Source organism: Apteryx mantelli, chromosome 26, assembly GCF_036417845.1.
Source record: "Apteryx mantelli isolate bAptMan1 chromosome 26, bAptMan1.hap1, whole genome shotgun sequence".
In the NCBI taxonomy this organism is placed as follows: domain Eukaryota; kingdom Metazoa; phylum Chordata; class Aves; order Apterygiformes; family Apterygidae; genus Apteryx; species Apteryx mantelli.
Genome location: NC_090003.1, coordinates 3,884,151 through 3,902,295, shown reverse-complemented (window position 1 = coordinate 3,902,295; position 18,145 = coordinate 3,884,151). Strand labels below are relative to the sequence as shown.

Below are 18,145 nucleotides of genomic sequence, written 5' to 3'. Positions count from 1 at the left end.
GACAGCCCAGAGCAGACAGGCAAACAAATGTGGGTTTTTTGCCTGACAAACTGTGTAGAAATTTCCTTTATGGCTCTGTATTAAGGTGGTCAAGTCTTTGAAAAAAATTTTGCCTTGGACGTGAGCAAGTTTGGGTAAGAGCCGTAGGCTCTGGGATGTTTACTTACAGAGCTTAGGGGATTTCAGCACTTTCCTTTTGTTCTGGTTGGCCTAATAAGGAAGGCAGTAGATTAAAAATCCAGAGAGAATTATTTCCACAGCTACTCTGGTAATGAGAGGGTTAATTGCTATTTTCTTTGTTCTCCTATCACACTGGGGATACCAAAGAAATTGGTGAGAATGCCATAAATTCCTGTGAAAAACACAACACTCCCTTGACATTTGCAACAGCCACTTAAGAGCTCATGACCTTACTGTGGTTGATGCTAGTCATGGTGTAGTGTAACATAATATTCTGTATTTGTGAGATAGGTTTCATCCCTGAGGATCTCGGGGAATCTTGAAAAAAATCCTGCTTGTTTGTTTTTGTGAAACTTTCCCTCAAGTGATTTGTATTTGTATGTACACATGAATGTTTCGAAGAATGTACACACATGTGCCTTCAGCACCTGTGTGTGGGAATAATGCAGTCTCTTTAATGGTGCTTAGCTGTGCTGTCTCTGAGAACAGGAACTCAAAATGAGTGCAACATTTAGATGAAGTTGAAGGGAGAACTGAGGGCAGCCAAAGTTCCTTACTTGGCTGGGAATTTGGGCAAGGATGCCCAGAGTTATGGACAGTGAGATTGTTGTTCTAAGCCCATGTGATTACTAGCAGTAGTGTCTCTTGTAAGGAAGACTCCTCCAACGTGCCAGTCTTTATTTCAGCAACTGTGAAAGTGTATTAGAAGAGCACTGATGTGTTCACAAGGCATGCTCCCCAGATAGATAGGGAAGGAGTCAGCTTGCTTTGGGAAGTTGCTGCCTCTCACTGGAGATGTGACTAGGAACATACGTGCAGTCAGCTAGGTGCAGTACAATTCAGTGGGCTAGGTGAGGTGTTTTGTTTCCCTGTGCAACAAAGAACATATACTCTGGGTTACCATTTCTCAGCTGAGGGGTAGATCAGTTTCAGCATCTTGTGATGGTGTGAGCATTGCACAAAACTTGTTGATAAATGAGGCAAAGTCAGTTTCACTGTGTATTTGCTAATTGGGATGAAGGCCTCCTCTTCCTTCTTCTAGTTGACAGATACCTCTGGCAGCCCATACATGTAATCCTTGATCACTGGTTAATCACTGACTGTCAGGAGAAGATAATGAACTGTAAGTGCAGTTTCTCAAAGAATCCTGTTGCATGTTTTAATTCTGATGTACGTGGTAATCAGGCAAAAGCTTTGAGTTAGTGCATGATGTTTCTTTCCATCTCACTCATTCTCTTCTCTCCTAACAGCATTTTAAATGCCTATCGAGTGGCCAATAGTTTCCATGCACGCTTCTCTGCACTGTCAAGAACCTACGTTTATCGGCTATTGATGGGCTGCACTCATCATTCTGAAATACCAGTGTTCGAAAGGGATCTCTGCTGGGCTCCTGGGGGAGGGTAAGTGTATTTCTTTAAACCTCCCTGAGGAAGTACCTCATTAACACTCTGGAAAGGCTTGGCTTTGCGGGGAGCAAGGAGAGAGTAATTTCCACATGTGAGACTAGATTTCCAATTCATATTGACCAGATTTCTGTGTTGAAATCAGTCCAATTGCACTGAGTTATGCTCACTGAGACCTGAGACTTACAAGTGTTTTTTACTGTCGGTTGTACCTGTGATTAACATGCTTGGCACTGCTGAAGTACTCAAAGACACTGGGTAGAGCCTCTGAACAACTTTGTGTCCACCCCTTAGAAAGTGATGAGTGTTAACTTAGATTCCCTTGCCACTTCATACAGCAAACCCATTCTGGCAACTGGTTGAAGGCACAGTGCTCTGAAACGATGCATTCAGGCAGAAATGCATTGCTTGGAAGATCTCAGAGTTTTAGGTGCAACCATACACAGAAGGCAGTCAAGAGTAAAGGCTGAGGTGGTTTTTTTTTTCTAGTCCTGTTTTTGGTGATGACTGCATGTAAATCTGCTCTATTGTTCCCTATTTGAGTGCTTGTATGTTTGAATAATAAGTGAGATCCAACAGCTCTAAGCAACCCTACAATAACAAACCCAGTGTTCACATGTGTTCTTGAAGTAGTCACCAAGAACAAATCAGTGCTCATACAAGCAAGGGAAGAAAAACAAACTCAGTGAGGAAACAAAATGTCATTTATAAACATGATAAACAGTGGGTGAGGAAAAAATAAACAAACCACAAAAGATAGTTTGTTACTGTCCTTTAAATCAGGATGTACTGAAATAAATATACATTCAAGAAAATGGAAGTTTTTCACAACATTGTAGAAAAACAGTTTTATAGCCAGTTACGATAGTTCAGTCACCACTATTGGAATAACGTTACATTTTTTCATTACCAGCAAAACAATCTTAACTGTCCTGGTAGAGGTATGAAGGTGACATTGTCCTAATATAAAACATATGGCTTTTCTATGGGCTGTGGTAGGGAAAAATAAATCTGAAATTGCAAAATTAGATGTTATACACACAATGCACCTTAATCTCAGGCTTCATGAAATAGCATTTAATTTCACTCAGATAGTGCAGTTATTTTTTCAAATGACAATACCACATAATGGGTAGGATCATCATGTTAGAAATTCTGCGTGTGAGGTATCTTTCTAAAAGGTGTGATACTGTGACTGCTAGTAGTGAAGAAGCTCCTAATATTCACAGTACTGAGCAGATCTTGTGTATAAAACACATAATACATGCTAAGCAAACTTCTGTGGGTGTCTAAGTTACCAGCTGGGTGTCATTACTGTTTCTCTGTGTGACCAGGACTCTATAAGTGCTAGTCATTTTTCTTGAACATGGCAAATAATTTTAATGATGTTGGAACAACTCATCTTGATTTTTTTTTTTTTTTCCCCCCTTCAGCTTTTGTCTTCTGTTAAGATCTGAAAAACTTCAGCCATAGATCATCCATACTTGCTCAAGCTTTCTTAGGAGAAAGTTACAAAACTAGAATAAGAATAGACATCTGTTCAGCAAATAAATCTGTAAATCTGTCTAAATCCTTTTGATTGACAGTACTTCGAACAGACCTAAATACTTCAAAAGAATAAGACTGAATGGCACTTGGCATTCTGAGGTTTTTCCCTTGGCTCTTTCTTCTGCCCCTTCACCTTGGGTTTGCACTGGGTTCAGCTCTGACAGTTTGCTCACTAGTTGCATTTCCATTACTACCAAATTTAATCTTCTGGGTGTTACAAATCTAAAGTTTGGAAAACCATAATGGTGTTTGATACCATCTTACCTGGAAATATCTTTTCCATTTTATAAGATGCAGATACTGCAAAGTTTTTTTGATGTTCTTCCCTTCTGCTCAAGCCAGCAATTTGACTAGATTTACTTGAATTCAACAGTGATAAGCAGCACAGCAGGATAAAGGATCATGTAAAAAGTCTTTGCCTGCCAGCGTTAGAGAGAGAACATTCTCATCTAGCCTGGGGTTTTGAACACCTTCAGATCTCAGGTCATCTGGCATCTTGGTTTGTGCCATTGTGAGAGAAACTCCATCTTGCAAAATGTGGAGGCTTCCCACAGTGCAGCCATGTCAAATCTGTATGCTGGGTTTAAGCATCTCATCAATTGATTGGGCTTTGACCCGCATAACATGCTTGGTTCCACCTAATGTTCCTTTCCTTCTGATCTGCATGTTCAATTTCAGCTACCTGAATGTGCCTGCCATGCAAGATGCAGCATGGTTCCTGCTGGGGACCCATGACTTCAGCACCTTCCGCTCACTCAACTCTGAAACACCTTTTCGGTCTCCAGTCAGAACTATCCTCCAGGTAGACATCCGACCCTCTTCTGGTTTCCTGTCCCACCACTATGAATACAGGTGAGAGCCTAGATAGTCAGCTGAGGAGCTGCTTTGAATAGCCAGTGCTTGCTTTGTCTGAAAAGCTGCTTTTCAGAATTGCTTTCAACACTGACTTCCTGCTTGCTGTGCAGTGCCTCCTCAGTTGTCTGCTGCCAGCAAGGTTCTGCCCAGTGACAGCTTGGAAAGAATATTCCTTTCCCTTTCTTCTCCCGTGTTCCCAGGGAGCAAGATAAGCAGGACTGAGGGCAGGGAAGCTGGTCCAGTTGTTTGTGCAGTAATGCAGGATGTTATAACCAGGTGTGTGGGATCTAAGACGGAGCAATTCCTATAATGCCAACATTTCCACTCGTTTTAGTTCCTAAAGACCAGCTCTGCCAGGGAACAGGAGATATTTTTTTTTTTCCTGCTACTGTCCTAGCTTTTCCTAAAGACTGCATGCAGGAGGAAAAAACACACAACGCCTGGGTAACTCTAATATTCAGATCCATTCGGTTCACACTGGCAACTCCTGCTGCTATCCCTGGGGATGCTGGTGAAGAAAAGTCCAATATTTCTCAGTCATTGCATAAACAAAGAATTGTTCAGTGTCAGGTTCTTTCAGGACCAGATCTTGTAAGTATTGAAATTAAGGGGCTGGATATATTCACTCTCTTAGCAGAAACTGAACTCTTTTTTCCAGAAAGATCATGGGTATTTACCATCTGAACATGGTTATTGCTTTGATGATGGCTTCTTTCATATGCACATGGCTGTTGTGTTCCAGTTTGAAAGCAAACCTTGCTGTTTTCTGTCTCCAAATCATGTTTTCCTGGTTTCTGAGTAGGAGAAAACCCTTCCTTTCTAGTTTTCCAGAACAAGCCTCCATTAAATTTTAATATGTACTGAGCTGTCTGTAACAATAAGTGCCATGCTCCAAGCTGCTGCTCACCCTCACTGCAGTTTGCATAAAGCCCGCTGTTTCTTTCCCCTTGTCTTAGAATGACGTGTTTTGCCAGCAGCAGTGTAAGACAAAAACCAAAGGGAGCTGTAAAAACAGATGAGATCTGTACGCTCTGAGTATCCGTGGTCTCTCAGTTCCTCTCAGTCTCCCTGTTCAGGAGCAGGAAGAGAAAGGCGTTTTGTCTGATTCCTGCTTTCCGTGCTCAGTATTGGTGCCTGTTAAATACACAGCCGCATCTTAACTAGCCATCCAGTTGGCTATGGTACTTTCACTGCTACTGTGAGCAGTTAGTGCCAGATGGAACACTTCCTTCCCTCCTTCTTGCCCTGCAGCTGAGCAACACCATCCCCATGGTAAGAGGAAGGTGAGGAAACTGGGGGTTGCCACAAGTCATTGTTGGATTGCCATTGCTGGATGGAGAGCTTGGCTTCCTTCCATCAAGTGTGGTTATGCTTTGGTACCCAAGTAAGGATGAAATGTTTCATCCCTAAAATCTTATTGTGCCTTATGCTGTGCACCAGTGTTAGTGGCAAAGGCCTGAGCTAACCAGAAAATAACCATGGACAGCCTTGTCATAGTCGCCTGGGAGTGTGCATGGGCCAGATCACCTTCCAAATCCACACCTTCTGTTGTCAGTTGACCAACCTGTTAGATTTAATATGCATCAGCTCTTTTTTTGTCTTTGATTTTAATTTAAAAAAGGGAGTTTGCCATCCCTTGCATAACTTGCTGCATAAATCCATCCCACACCAGGCCAAAAACAGCTCACAAGGGAGAGAGCAGACCTAAAAACTGGATCAAAAGCATCGAACTAGTTGCTGGTAGAGTATTTTTGCTGAGGCTTGGTGACACATGCTGCCAAACTTCTGTTTTATAACAAGAATCATCTTTATAATGTGTAGATATCGATTGATTTGATTTAATGAATGTTTAGATTGGAGGGGGCAGCTTAAAGAAGCCTAACTTCAATGCATTTAAATGGCATTTAACTCCCTTAGAATCCTTTGAGGCTGTTATTAAAGCCTTAACCAAAAACGTGAATTCTCTGGTCTAGAGAATAAAGTTCTGGGGTTTGTGTGTGTGTGGCAGGCTGGGTTTTGTTGTTGTTGTTTTTTATAGCGTCCTTGTTACAGTGAATCTAAAACATTCCATATGGGGACAGTTGTAGTCATAAAGCTCGGTATTTGCTTTTGCAAATTCTGCAACTAAGACAGCAAATATGCCTGAACTGCGTGTGTATCTCTTCACTGCAGTAGGAGGATGAACTGCTCCTGCAATGAAAGGGCTGGGATTTTGCTAAAAGCATATAAATAGGTTCTTAAGACTAATCTAAGGAGGTTTATTTTTTGCTTTAGAGGGACAAATCAAGAGAATGATAAATCTTAGTCTCCTAGTCAAATAACGAAGCTTTTATTTCTCACTCCTTCCTTCCCCTCTGAACTAAAACCAATTTTCTGAATTGACCACTTGTCTGTTTAAAAGGGCAACTGTTAAAATGGTTCCTTCCATCAAACTCAGTTGCTTGGCAACAGTGGAAGTGGAGTTATTGTCCCATCCGTACAAAATAGTTTTGAATGCTAAGGCTGTGTTCAGAGATTTAGCCACATCACTTACTCCTGGGGGATGATTGCTCTGTCACCTGTTTTCTAGCAGAGCATGTATTATTCATTGCAAGGTGCTCGGTTCTGCTGCTGTGTGAAAAAGACAGCCAGAGTTTTTGCTGATGAGCAAAATTATTGTTGAGATTAAAAAAAAAAAAGGAAGTTTTTGTCTTGGGAAAAATATCATGTAGACTTTGAAAGAAAACAAGGTATTTTTCTTTAAGCTTCTCAAACTGTCTTTTGTAGCTTAATATATCTTCTCCAGACAATCAAAATACGAGAAATCCTGGCTAGAGTTGGTACGTGAAAGTTGAAGAGGACTTCAGTAGGGAGATTTGCCATTATTCAAAAAATCTCTCTCTTGTGCATTGCTAAAGAGCTGAGCTGAATTCTGACCTTGATGTTCTAGGTGTTTGTGCAGTGTGCATGTGTGTAATGATGGAAATGTCTGTATGCCATGTACATCGAGGAGGCAAGAGAACAGACTGTATGTAAGTGATGGAAACATTGGCATCTCCTGACATAAACAGGAATCTGGGGGTAGGAGCTGCCACCGCGTACGCCAACACTCACAACAAGGAGGGCTAAAAGTAGTAATTTATCTTTAAATCTTGTGAGAAAACAGCTTGCGGCTGCTCCCTGCAATGACTATTTCACAGTTTTCTCTTCCTTCTAGCACTGCCATGATGCCCCTGTGGGCCTGCGAATCATCTTGTCCCTGCTTCCCCTTTCTTCCATGGCTCACATGAGCTGTCTGTGGCCCCTTCCTCGATACTCAGGTGTTTGCAGCAGACCCAGCCTATCTGAACCCTCTAGACAAATATGTTGCAGCTGTGCTTTTTCCACAGCTGGTTCAAATCTTCACAGCCCCTTGATACACAGTTAGTGGGCTCACTGCAAGGGAGGAGAGGATTTGCACATAAATATCTGTTGTTGTGGATTATGTAAGGTAACTTTGTCCTTTTTTGCCTGTAGGAGAATGCTATGGGATGTAAGGAGTATTTCTAAACTGTTAACAAGTCTGTGTTGTTTCTGTTGCGTATCAAAGTGATTTCTAGTATTGTTTGGTAGCATGGAAGCTTTCAGGGGGTAGTCTGAAGTGAAAACCCATTTTTCTGCTCTGTTGGTATATCTGATGTACGGTACATGTATGTGGGTGTGTATATATATGTATTTATGTATATCTAATGTGCATATCAGATTTTTTATTTGTAGGAAGGAAATATGCATACAGGTTCTTCCCTGCAGGACTGCTCCTGAGAATGGGGTTGCACAGAGTTTTAGTTTTAGAGCTGGTTCTGGGGCTTTACCAAAGATGCAAAATATCTAGAAAGCAACTTCTAGAAATTTAGCAGAGTATGCAAATGTAAGTGATATGTTGGAATAGTTAGCCTCAGCAGAGTCCTTGTAAGGAATACTGGTAACCACCATAAATCTTTCTAGAAGACTGTGTCCATATGAACAGACAGATTTGGTGAGGAAAATGATGTCTTTTTGCACAGTGACATCTCAGACATTCATCTGCCTCTTCCTCCTTTGCTTCCTCCTAGTCTGGCCTGCCTCCTTGTCTGCCATTGCCTGTGTTCTGATGCTGCAGCTGGATTCCCTCAGGCATGTCAGTGCTTGTCCCAGCCTTCCCAGTCACAGGTGGATGTCACAGTAGGCACTGCTGAGTGGTGAAATTCATTCTGCAAAGCCTGCTGGGACCATGTGACTCTCCCAAGCCAGCTCCAAATGAAATGGTAGTTTAGCTTTGCTCTGGCCATTTGTTCCTTCCTTTTTTCCAGGAGGGATCAGACAGCATTCTTTGAGCCAGCAATACCTCAGCAGACTGCTAAATTGCACCTTGTTTTCTGTTGCCTTTTTGTGAATGATTATATACGTAAGCATAAGACAATGGGAATATCAAAACCCATAAAACTAGGTACTGCACATAAAATAAACAGGAGTTGTTTCACCCCCAAAAATGTTTGCACCTGAGTAGCAAATGAGCCATCTGGTGTTTGAAGGCTCATGGTACTGTTTTGGGTTAATTGGGGGCTGCAGTTTTTAGCTTATGTACCATAAGAGGTTACACTGGAGGAAGGTAGTGTCTGGGGTAAATTCAGGCTGGAACAGTAAGGTTTGGAGGTAGCTTGTTTCTCTGCTCTCATTAAATACTGTCACTCGGATTTTTTTATTGGATTCCCTGACTTGTGCTGTAGATTGCTTAGTCACTACAGTGAGGTGGGGATGGGGGAGTTCAGTTTGTGGTCATGTAACAGCCATTAGCCATGGGCATCCTTCTGTCAGAATTTGTTTTCCTATAAAATGGCACTGTTTCCTGCTGGGAGTGCAGAGGAGCAGGTAGCACCGCTGGGTCTGATCAAATATACTGACTTCCTGTCTTGCAGGTCGAAGCAGAACTCATCTCTGCAAATTGAGGGCAGCTAATCAGAAAGAAATAGAAGGCCCTTAATTCACATGGAATCGGGGGAAAACATAGATAATCTTGGGCATCTGCCTGCAGCACTTTCCCATCACTATATACAGCCAGCATGACAATGGGACTGATGCAGATGGTCAGCCATATGGGGGAAGTAACTGAGAAAATAACAGCAGCTTTGTTAGTCACAGCAGTTACTCTGATGAGGTTCACAGCATGTTGCCCTGCAGAATGCTGAGAGTTTCTAGTTCAAGAAACTCAGGCAGACCAGCATAACCTTGTGCATGGCATACAGCTGCCTGCAGAATTGCTATCCAGAACAGGCTTCTAAGTGGCTCACGTTCCAGAGTCTTTGCAGGGCAGCTGGTTTCCTTAAATTAAATGTGTATCTTGCCTGTCTGTCTGGATTTCCCATCCAGGTTTTTCCCCAAGATTGAGGGTTTGGAAGTGAGGATTTAGCTTTAGCTTGGTCTGTGATTAAGATTGCTGAGAGCCATCCATATGCCCTTGACTTTGTGTCCCTGAATACAGTTCAGGGCTTGGTAAAAAGACAAAGCCTTCAAGCACAGACCTAGTCCTGGGTCTTACAATTAGGAGCAGCAAAGCTGGATAAAGGTGCCACTGGAATATCAGGGCTGGCTGGGGAGCTAGCAGAAGCTCAGTAAAGTTGAAGAAGGTAATAGGGGTGTGATTTGAAAGGTCACAGTATCCATCCCTGCAATCTACTTGTGCTTTGGATAAAGAGCAGTTCTTCCTGACTAGACAATGGAAAGCATGGGGTGCTTGGAGTCACTTTTGTGTGCTGATACTGTGTAGTAGATGGTGGCAGCTTGTTCTGGAATTTATTTTCAAGGCCAGCTGCAGTGACACTAGTGACCTGCTGCTGCCATGCTAGATGCCATATTATTGGGGCACTGGCTAACTTCTCCCTGCTGTTGGAATGGATAGCTTATTCTGTCATGCCATTGTTACTGCAGTGGTGGCCTAGAAGCAAGACCCAATCCTGTTCTAACGAAGGACCCAGCGTCAGAGGTGGTGTGCATGTTGAACTTGTGGGAGACAGTTACAGCTTTGATGATGCCTGTGCCCAACTCGCAGCCAGAATCTTTCAGCAGCCCTCCTACCTTTCACCCTGTTTGCATTTGTTCTTATGAACCATGCTAGTCTTTGCCCTATTGCTGTTCCAGATCTGTAATAGTGTTGCAAACCAAAAGTCTGTGCTGTAGTTTTGAGAGAGGCACAGGAAAGAGGAGAAAAATGATTGCTAGGAGCCTTGCAAAGTCCTGTTTTGACTGTGGATTAGCAAAGCATGCAGTACCTGCATGCCCTGAAGTTCTGATCAAGCAGGTGAAGTTTAGCGAATTAGGAAAACTCTGTTCATTTAAAGAAATAAAGCCCACTATGAACAATGCTGGGAGTGGAGATGGAGCGGCAGGAGTGGTGGAAAAGAAGGCAGATCTGTTGTGAGCTACAGATCAGAAGAACTCAAAGCAGGCTCTTTGCAAGCATCCCTGATCCAAAGATAATGAATGTTGCTGCAGGTTGGTTAAGAGGTTTGTTTTGTTTGTGCTGTTCTGTATCCTTCTACTTCCTACTGCCCCGCTACAGCTCAGTCTGGATGGTTTTGAATTCCTCCTTCTGTGTTGGCCTTGTCAAACACAAAACCCAGTCATTCCTCAGCGTGGACCCTGTAATGTAATATGCCCACTGAGATTCTCCCCCCACCCCTGTTCCTATGCCTCTTTCTCATCACTGGCTTGAATTACAAATTCTGAGAATTTCTCCCTTGCTCACAGCCCTCCATGTGTCTGCAGATATTAGCTATCAGATCTACAGGATGGAGGGGAGCTCATACTGAGGCTTCATGCTTCCTATGCTTCAATGCTCTTCTCCCCATAGAGGGTGCTGTTGATGCACATGGCAGGGTCTAACATGGCAGGGTATTGGTCTAATTAATTTTGCAACAAAGCAGCAGACAGCAATAACCCAGTCTGGCTTGTGTTCCTTGATTGATTGTCTTTTGCCATTAATAAGTCCAGGTAGCAAAACTCAGGTTCTTACATAGATGCTCAGAATTCTCTCCTTTGAACAAGATGTTTGTGCAGTGAAAACTTGTGTGTTTCAGTTTCTCTCTGCTCAAATGAGGTCTGGACGTTATTTGTGTGTACGCAATCACCTGCTAATGTGAAGATACCAAAGGGTAGCGGCATGGCTCTTGTAAGATACCATTTGTCTAAGACTTGTGTTGTTAAATCCTTATCTGATGAGGGAAATGTGCTAGCTTCTTGTGCAGACATGGAAAGAAAGTTATGACAAAGTGCCTTTGGTGGGAAGAGGGAACTATGAGAAGTTGGATGCATATTTCTGGTCTCTCTCATGCAGTGATTTGAATTTCAGTGCCACAAATGCTGAGCAGGTGTTACAGAAGTAAAAAAGGCTAAATGGTAACATAAATGTGCAGCATTTTCTGGTTTCCATTGCCAGTTGGCTAATTGAAATACTTGCTGAACAACCAGGAAAAAAGCTCTCTTGTTGAAGAGTTGGCACTCAAGCTAATGGCATTGATCCAGTTCCTTGCGGCCACTGACCTAACCTATTTTCAGGACTAGTCTTTGCTAACATGATAAGAGAAAATATTGAGGCTAGTAGGGTAGGATTCTTTTCTCTGCATTAAGATGTGCATATGGTGAAATTAAGGTATTTTTAAATGGTATTTGTGAATGTGACAAGTGAAAAGCCTGCATCAGAGCTAGAAATGGTTAGACACCTCCAGATGGATTTATGGGATGACAGAGATACTGTTAGTGGCAAAGCATTTAGTTCAGCTTGACATGAGATAAATGCATCTCTTGGGTTAGATGCTATGCTGAGAGTGTCTGAAGAGCTCGCTTGAGTGGGAAGCTGGGTCCCAGGCTATTCTGATAGGTAGGAACCACCTCTGAAGTCTGAATGCAGTCAGGTATCTGTGCTCAGGGTTTGACAAGGTGGGTGGTAGCCTGTTCTGTTCCTGTGGCAGAATGGTAATGTATGCACCTACGCTGGACGAAACCTTGCAATATTGGTGAAGGCTGCAGAAAACATAGTAGTGCAGGGAAGTAGCAATTTGGGTCTCCCTGGGCTGGAGTAGTGTTCCAGGTAGCTTTTTCTTCTTTACGTACAAAAACTGCATCCTATTGCTTTGGGTTGCAGAGTATCAATAAGCATTCTGGAGGTTCACTTTGGTATAAGGTTTTTAAACATTTGCTACTCTGGCTACTCTTTTGACCACACCAGCACTTGCTCTTTCCTGGAATCCTGCAAACTTTTGTTCTGAAGAACATCTGGCAGCAAGGAGTTAATTGGAAGGGGAGGAGAAATCACTTTTCAGGTTGGAATTTGCCATCTTGAGAGTACTTTGAGACAGGAGGACAGATTTATCAGTTAATCATCAGCAGGCTTTCTGCCATTTTTTCTTCTGTGTGCCTTCATCTCTACCCTTCTCAGTTCATTCAATCATAGCCTCATGGAGAGCAGCAGAATACAAAGATGCGTGTGCTGGCTGCCACCCCAGTTTGCTGTTTGCCACCTAAACAAAACCATCTTCTGGACAGAGTCAAATGTCAGATCGAGCAAGCTCTTACTTAAAAACAGAAACCAACCTTAGGCCTCTGAGAGCTGACTTGGCTTTGTGATGGGATTCTGAGCCACCATATGTGTTTCTGTTCTACTCCTCCTTGCTTACAGTTGCCTAGAGTAAAACTGTACAAGCACTGCAGCCCCTACTGTTAACTAATAATGCTCAATTAAGGGCCAATTTGCATCTTGTAAGGAAGCATGCATTTTATACCTCCTCTTGGGAGCTGCCCCCTTAGTTCTTGTCAGACAGGCAATCTGTAGGCATCTTGACCTTATCCCCTCCTTGTGCACATATACATTCTCTGCCTAAACAGATGCAGTATTTGGAGCACTTCAGTGCTGTCCAGGAAAAAGACCATTTCTGTGTGTTCTCTGTGCAGTTGGCACTTCCAAAAGAGCAGGTAGTTGGCTTTGAAACAGTTGGTAACTCAAGGTAGCTTGCAACTCAGCAAGCACCTTCCACCCCTTCCAAACCACAAACCCCTGGTAGGGATTCTAGCTACAGGACAGTGTTTTGCAACAGCCTGAAGGTCCATCTGGTATTTTAATTTCCAGCTGGCAGGCTGGGCAAATGTCCCAGAACCATTCTGGAAAATATTGAAATGGAGCCTGTGCTTACCAATTCATTCTTCTTCATATGAAGGCATAAGATTTGGAGCTGAATTGTTCCTCCTTATTCTCATTTTCTCTCCTGGTTATTGATAACTCTCTTTTGTTTCAACTCACTCTAGTTAAAGTGATTATTTTTTAGGTCATGGGGAGATTTAGGGGAAGGCTGATGCTTCAGTGCTGCTCAGTGGTGGCACAGAGGCCCTATTATTATTGTTAGAGTTCCTTTTTAAGAAAATTGTTAGATTTTCCTTTTTTGAAATTTGGGTGCTGTCTAGAGAGAAGAAAGTGTCATTTCTGTCCAGACTGAATAGTAGAGCACCCAGGAGCTTGAAGCTGTTGTTCTGCTTCTGTCAAAGCTTCTCTCTTCCCACTTGGAGCAGCGTTTTTCCTGGACCATCCAGTCCATCTGAACAGCTGGGCTAATGTCCTCTGTTCTCACCTACAGATTCCCCTGTCCTGCCACAGCATTGCAGCCTTGTCACTGCCAGTTGCCTTGTCACACTGTCCTTGAGCAAAGATAGGCCTCAATTGTGTGCACAGCTGTTAGACAATACAGTTTTGGGGTATCTGGGCATGGACCATGCTGTCATCTTCCCTGCCTTGGATACAGCCTCCTGCCTCTACTAGGCACCTTTACTTTTAGTGGCTGATTCTTGTGTTCTCCCAGCAGGAAACAAGCAGGCATGAGTAAGTAAATGATTGCCTCTGGTTTTGTGCAGTATGTGTTGAATGTGGCCTTCAGATGACTCTATTCATCTTAGGAACAGCAAGTCTGTTTTTCCCATACACTTGCTCTGCCCTTTCTCTGACAGAGATTTCTCTATCTCCTTTACTTTTTGTTAATGTTAGTTGTCCCTTACAGAACTATGAAATTTGTCAATTTAGCCCTAACTGACCCATGAAGTTGTCAGCCCATTGGTTGTCCCCAGTGAAGGTGTACAGCAGCATTTGGATTGGAGAGGTGTTCTGTGTGGCTACATTTGCCAAATTGCTGGCTGTTTGCAAGTTCAGCTTAGCTTTGCTGTTCAGTCCTCTAATCAGAGGAAGCTGTCCCCAGTCAATTTCACAGATTACTGAGAGTACTTTAAATCAAACATGAAAGATCACAACTTCTTATTCATTCCACTCACTTGCAGTTTATCTGTGATTTATACTCCTCTTGCAGGTGGAAGAGCCATCTGAGATGTGATTTTAAACACTTTTTTGTTTCTTTCTTTAGGGGACTGGAGTTTTGGGAGTTGGAGTTCAGGAGCAGATCATTTCTTTACCGACAGGTAGTGTCTAGCGCTGTATTCGGCACATGCTTTGTTTTCAAGGACCAAAGCATCGCATATAAGTATTGGTCAGTTAAGCAATGTTGCATTCCTGTGTAATGCCATCTCTGTTACAGAGCTGGTGTTGTAGCTGTATGACACCTCACAGGGACCCAGTATCAGAGAGATCGGGTTCCTTATTCTCTGTTTGGCCCAGTAGAACCAGAATCTCTTAAGTTTGTGACTTCAGTCATTCATTGTAGACACAGAATCAGGTGGAAGGGTGGAAAGTTTTGTTTTCTGCAAATTTTATTACCTTGTCCTTGCAATCTGAGTGGTAAAAACCAAGAGACATACGTTCTTGCTCTGCTGAATGGCACTGGGCCCAGTGAAGACTACCCTGGAATTTTATTTTCTGGCTTCAGAGCGTGAAGTAATTCTTAGTGCTGCAGAAAGGAGAGACGGGAAGGCCTGATTCAGCTATGCAGGCACAACTGCAGGATCCTTCCCTCTGTCATACTGTCTAGCCTCCACTCTCTTTGCTTTGAAATAACTCCAGTGGGGTTTTTGCTGCTGTCCTCAGGGAAGACATCTATGTCCACAACTTAATAGATCACCTCATTAGGAAAGTGTGTGCTGTTCTCAGTCTGCCTGTCCTGGCCATGGTCATGCTCTGGAGACAGAGACTAGGCAAGAGAGGGCTGCTTGTTTTTTTGGAGGAGAGAGGGGATGTTTTGTGGGAACAGCAAGCAGCTATTTTTTATTCTGTTTTGACAAACCAAATTGTTCTTATCCTGTGCCAAGTAATGCTCTGTAAGCTCTCTGACAGTGGGTGTCTGGATATGAGCAAGGGAAGAATGGCAATGTGCTTGAGAAGGGCTTGATATATAGCAGGGATTTGTTCCATCAGATGTCCTTTTGACAAGGAGAAAATGGTGGTAACCCATTTATGTATTTAGGCAGGAAATGCTACTTTGTGATATTGTGCAGAGAGAAACAGTTACGCAGTAATGCTCAACTCTGGCTAAGGCACTCTGCAGAACTTGTTTGTAGCAGCTGCACTACCACAAACTGGCAGGCCATAGTGAGGGCAGCAACAGGCGACTGAACAACTTACTCTTCTAAGCATCTGCTTCTGCCCTCTGTCAGAGAGAGGATATTAGACTAGACTGACTTTTGATCTCACCTCATATAGCTGCTGTGTTAAGTATTGCCATCTGGATGAATTTTATAAGAGAAAAGGGTTGAACAGACCCAGAAATTGTATGTATGTATTTTCTCTGAGTAACTTGAAGGGGGGGGGGGGGGACAGCAAGCACGTGGCTATTTCAGATCCCTAATGTTAGTCCGCTTTTACGCTAGCAAATTCTAAGTGTGGAGACATCAAAGCATGCATCAGAGTCACAGCATGCAATGACCTCTAGTGAGGGATAGATAAAACAACATGTGTCAAGGACCTGTGGTTCTTCTCTGTGCCATCAAAATTGCTTAAAGGTAAGCTTTTGACACTCCATAGTGCAGTTTAGGAGAAGATAGGGAGAGGCAGTGCTTGTCTTCAGATAAATTCATCTCCTCTTGTTGGACCTGTTTTAACGATGATAAACCTAACTGGTTGCTTAGTGGACCTTGACTTACTCTTTTGTAAATGTTAATGGTTGGGAAACTTGGACCACTACTTCATTACAGCACTACATTCAAGTCTTTGGAGGGCTTTGTTTCCTTCCCCCCCCCCCCCAAAAAAAAAGATGTAAATAGAATAAATGTTTATTTAGGCCAAATGTTAACCACCAGCCTCCTATGCAGGCATGACTGATCACATCTGCACAGGTAGGGATGTGTTCTCACAGCATCACAAGGAGATGAACTGGGCAGGACAAGTGTCTGCCTGACCAGTTTTCTTCACGTGGGCCTGGTATTGCTGTTGCTTGTAAAATTTGAGACTGGGGGGCCGTTTGTCCAGTGGGGGCAGAGAAAAGTAACTAGAAAATTGTGAAAGTGCAGTGGCTTGGGATCAGCCCAATCAAATGCCATGACAAGGGTTGAGTTTCAGTGTGGCTACTCTGTCAAATCAGACTTGGATTCAGTGAATCTGTGGCATGTTCCCATAGGCTCTGTGAGCTCTCCTACCAAAATGAGTACAGACAAGCACAAGCAAAATGCTGGCAGCTTCCGGGAGGGAATTCAGCTTTCACCTAGCTGGGCACCATCAAGCTGGTTGGAAGTTCCTTGGTTTGTGCTGTTTCTTTCCCCCTCAAGAGAGGTGTTTCTCATGAGAGGACTGTCTGTACAAGCCCGTTCACTTTGGTGGTGGCACTGGGACAAGGTCTAGCTTTCCTTGAGCTGCTGAGTGTGGGGGGAGGGAAAGGAAGGTGCAACAAGCAGAGAAGATGTTTGAAATCCCAGTTTTCTGACTTGTGGGGGTGTTGTCTCCTGGACTGTCTCGCTTGGGACTTCTTCCTCTTACTTTTTTGGCTTTCTGAGAGAAAAAAGCCCCCGCGTTGTCCCCCACCTGGAAACAGTGTTGCTTATGTAATAAGAGCCTGTGAGTCCAGCTCCCCTGGCAGGCGTGTTGAGCTTCCTGCCATAAAGGGATGTGTGGGTGCTGCTGTTCCTTCTAAAACAGAAACCACCTCTGCTCAGCTTTCTTCCCACATGTGTTGAGAACAAGCCTTGCTCCAAGGCAACGGTGGGTAGCTAGAGATCACTGTGTGCAGGTCCTCATCTCACTCTTACTAGTCTCTCTAGTTGCAGGGAAGGAAGACATAAAGGAAGCAGGATAATTTTGCCTGTTGCTTTCCCTCTCCTGTTGCCAACTTTGGTCACAAGAAGATGTTGCAGACAAGCTCAGCTGCTCTGTGTTGTCATATCACCCTGATCAGGACAGAACCTAGACACCCCCCACAAGCCCTGCTCAAACTGGGAAGAACCCATTTCCTCCGCAGGGTGTGGGGTGACTGTGTTTGCTGGGGCATGTTAGGGGGGCTGAGGGAACAGGATCTTTTTGAAGACATGAAGTAAGCACTGAAAATGTTCCCTGGAGATATATGATACCAAACGCATATGTGGGCAGCCTGGACTGGCTTGGCCCTGATGGGTAGGTCTGTGCCACAAGCTGGTATACATCAGTGGCATCTAAAGCAAGGGCCAAAGCATTCTTTATGTTGGGAAAATCTGGACTGGGAACAATCAGGAGAGGAACCCTGGTAATTAGGCTGAGAACTGTTGGTTTAATATCTGTATCCAGCAGCAGAACATATTGGACTCCCTAGGCTCATATTAAGAAATCAAGGTGATACCATTTTTTCCCAAGTGACAGGCACTAACCTCTCTAATTGGGCTTCTAGCTTGACTCATCGTGAGTAGTAACTGTGGGCTGTTAAACAGCACAAGGTACTGCTGATGTAAAGAAGTGCAGCACTCTGGACAGAATTTTTGCATCTGTTAAGTTTTACAAGGGCAGTGCCTAAGCTGTGTTATCTGTCTTTCCAGGTCCGAAGAATGGTTGGGGCTCTAGTTGCAGTTGGCCAGGGGAAGTTAACACCTCGTCATATAAAGGAGTTATTGGAAATAAAAGATTCACGGGCTTTTCCACCTCATGCTATGGCTCCACCATCTGGACTCTTTCTAAAATCTGTAGAATATAATGAAGCAGGTAGGTGAATGCAAGGGATTGCAGATGGTAATTTTTCTTCTGTGGGAGTCGGATCTGATACTGAAGGGAGCAGTAACATCCA

At 43.4% G+C, this 18,145-nt stretch overlaps 1 protein-coding gene across 2 annotated transcripts in view; it reads left to right on the top strand.

Moving 5' to 3' along the window:
* Positions 1–18,145, top strand: part of PUSL1 (pseudouridine synthase like 1) — a 38,734-nt gene that overhangs the window by 19,033 nt on the left and 1,556 nt on the right. Inside the window, exons 4-7 of one of the 2 annotated variants that reach the window (XM_013956065.2) lie at positions 1,431–1,580; positions 3,810–3,983; positions 14,378–14,432; positions 17,901–18,063. In XM_013956065.2, coding sequence (XP_013811519.2) covers positions 1,431–1,580; positions 3,810–3,983; positions 14,378–14,432; positions 17,901–18,063 — 542 coding nt within the window. The remainder of the gene's footprint in view (positions 1–1,430; positions 1,581–3,809; positions 3,984–14,377; positions 14,433–17,900; positions 18,064–18,145) is intronic. The other variant, XM_013956066.2, reaches the window with a different exon arrangement.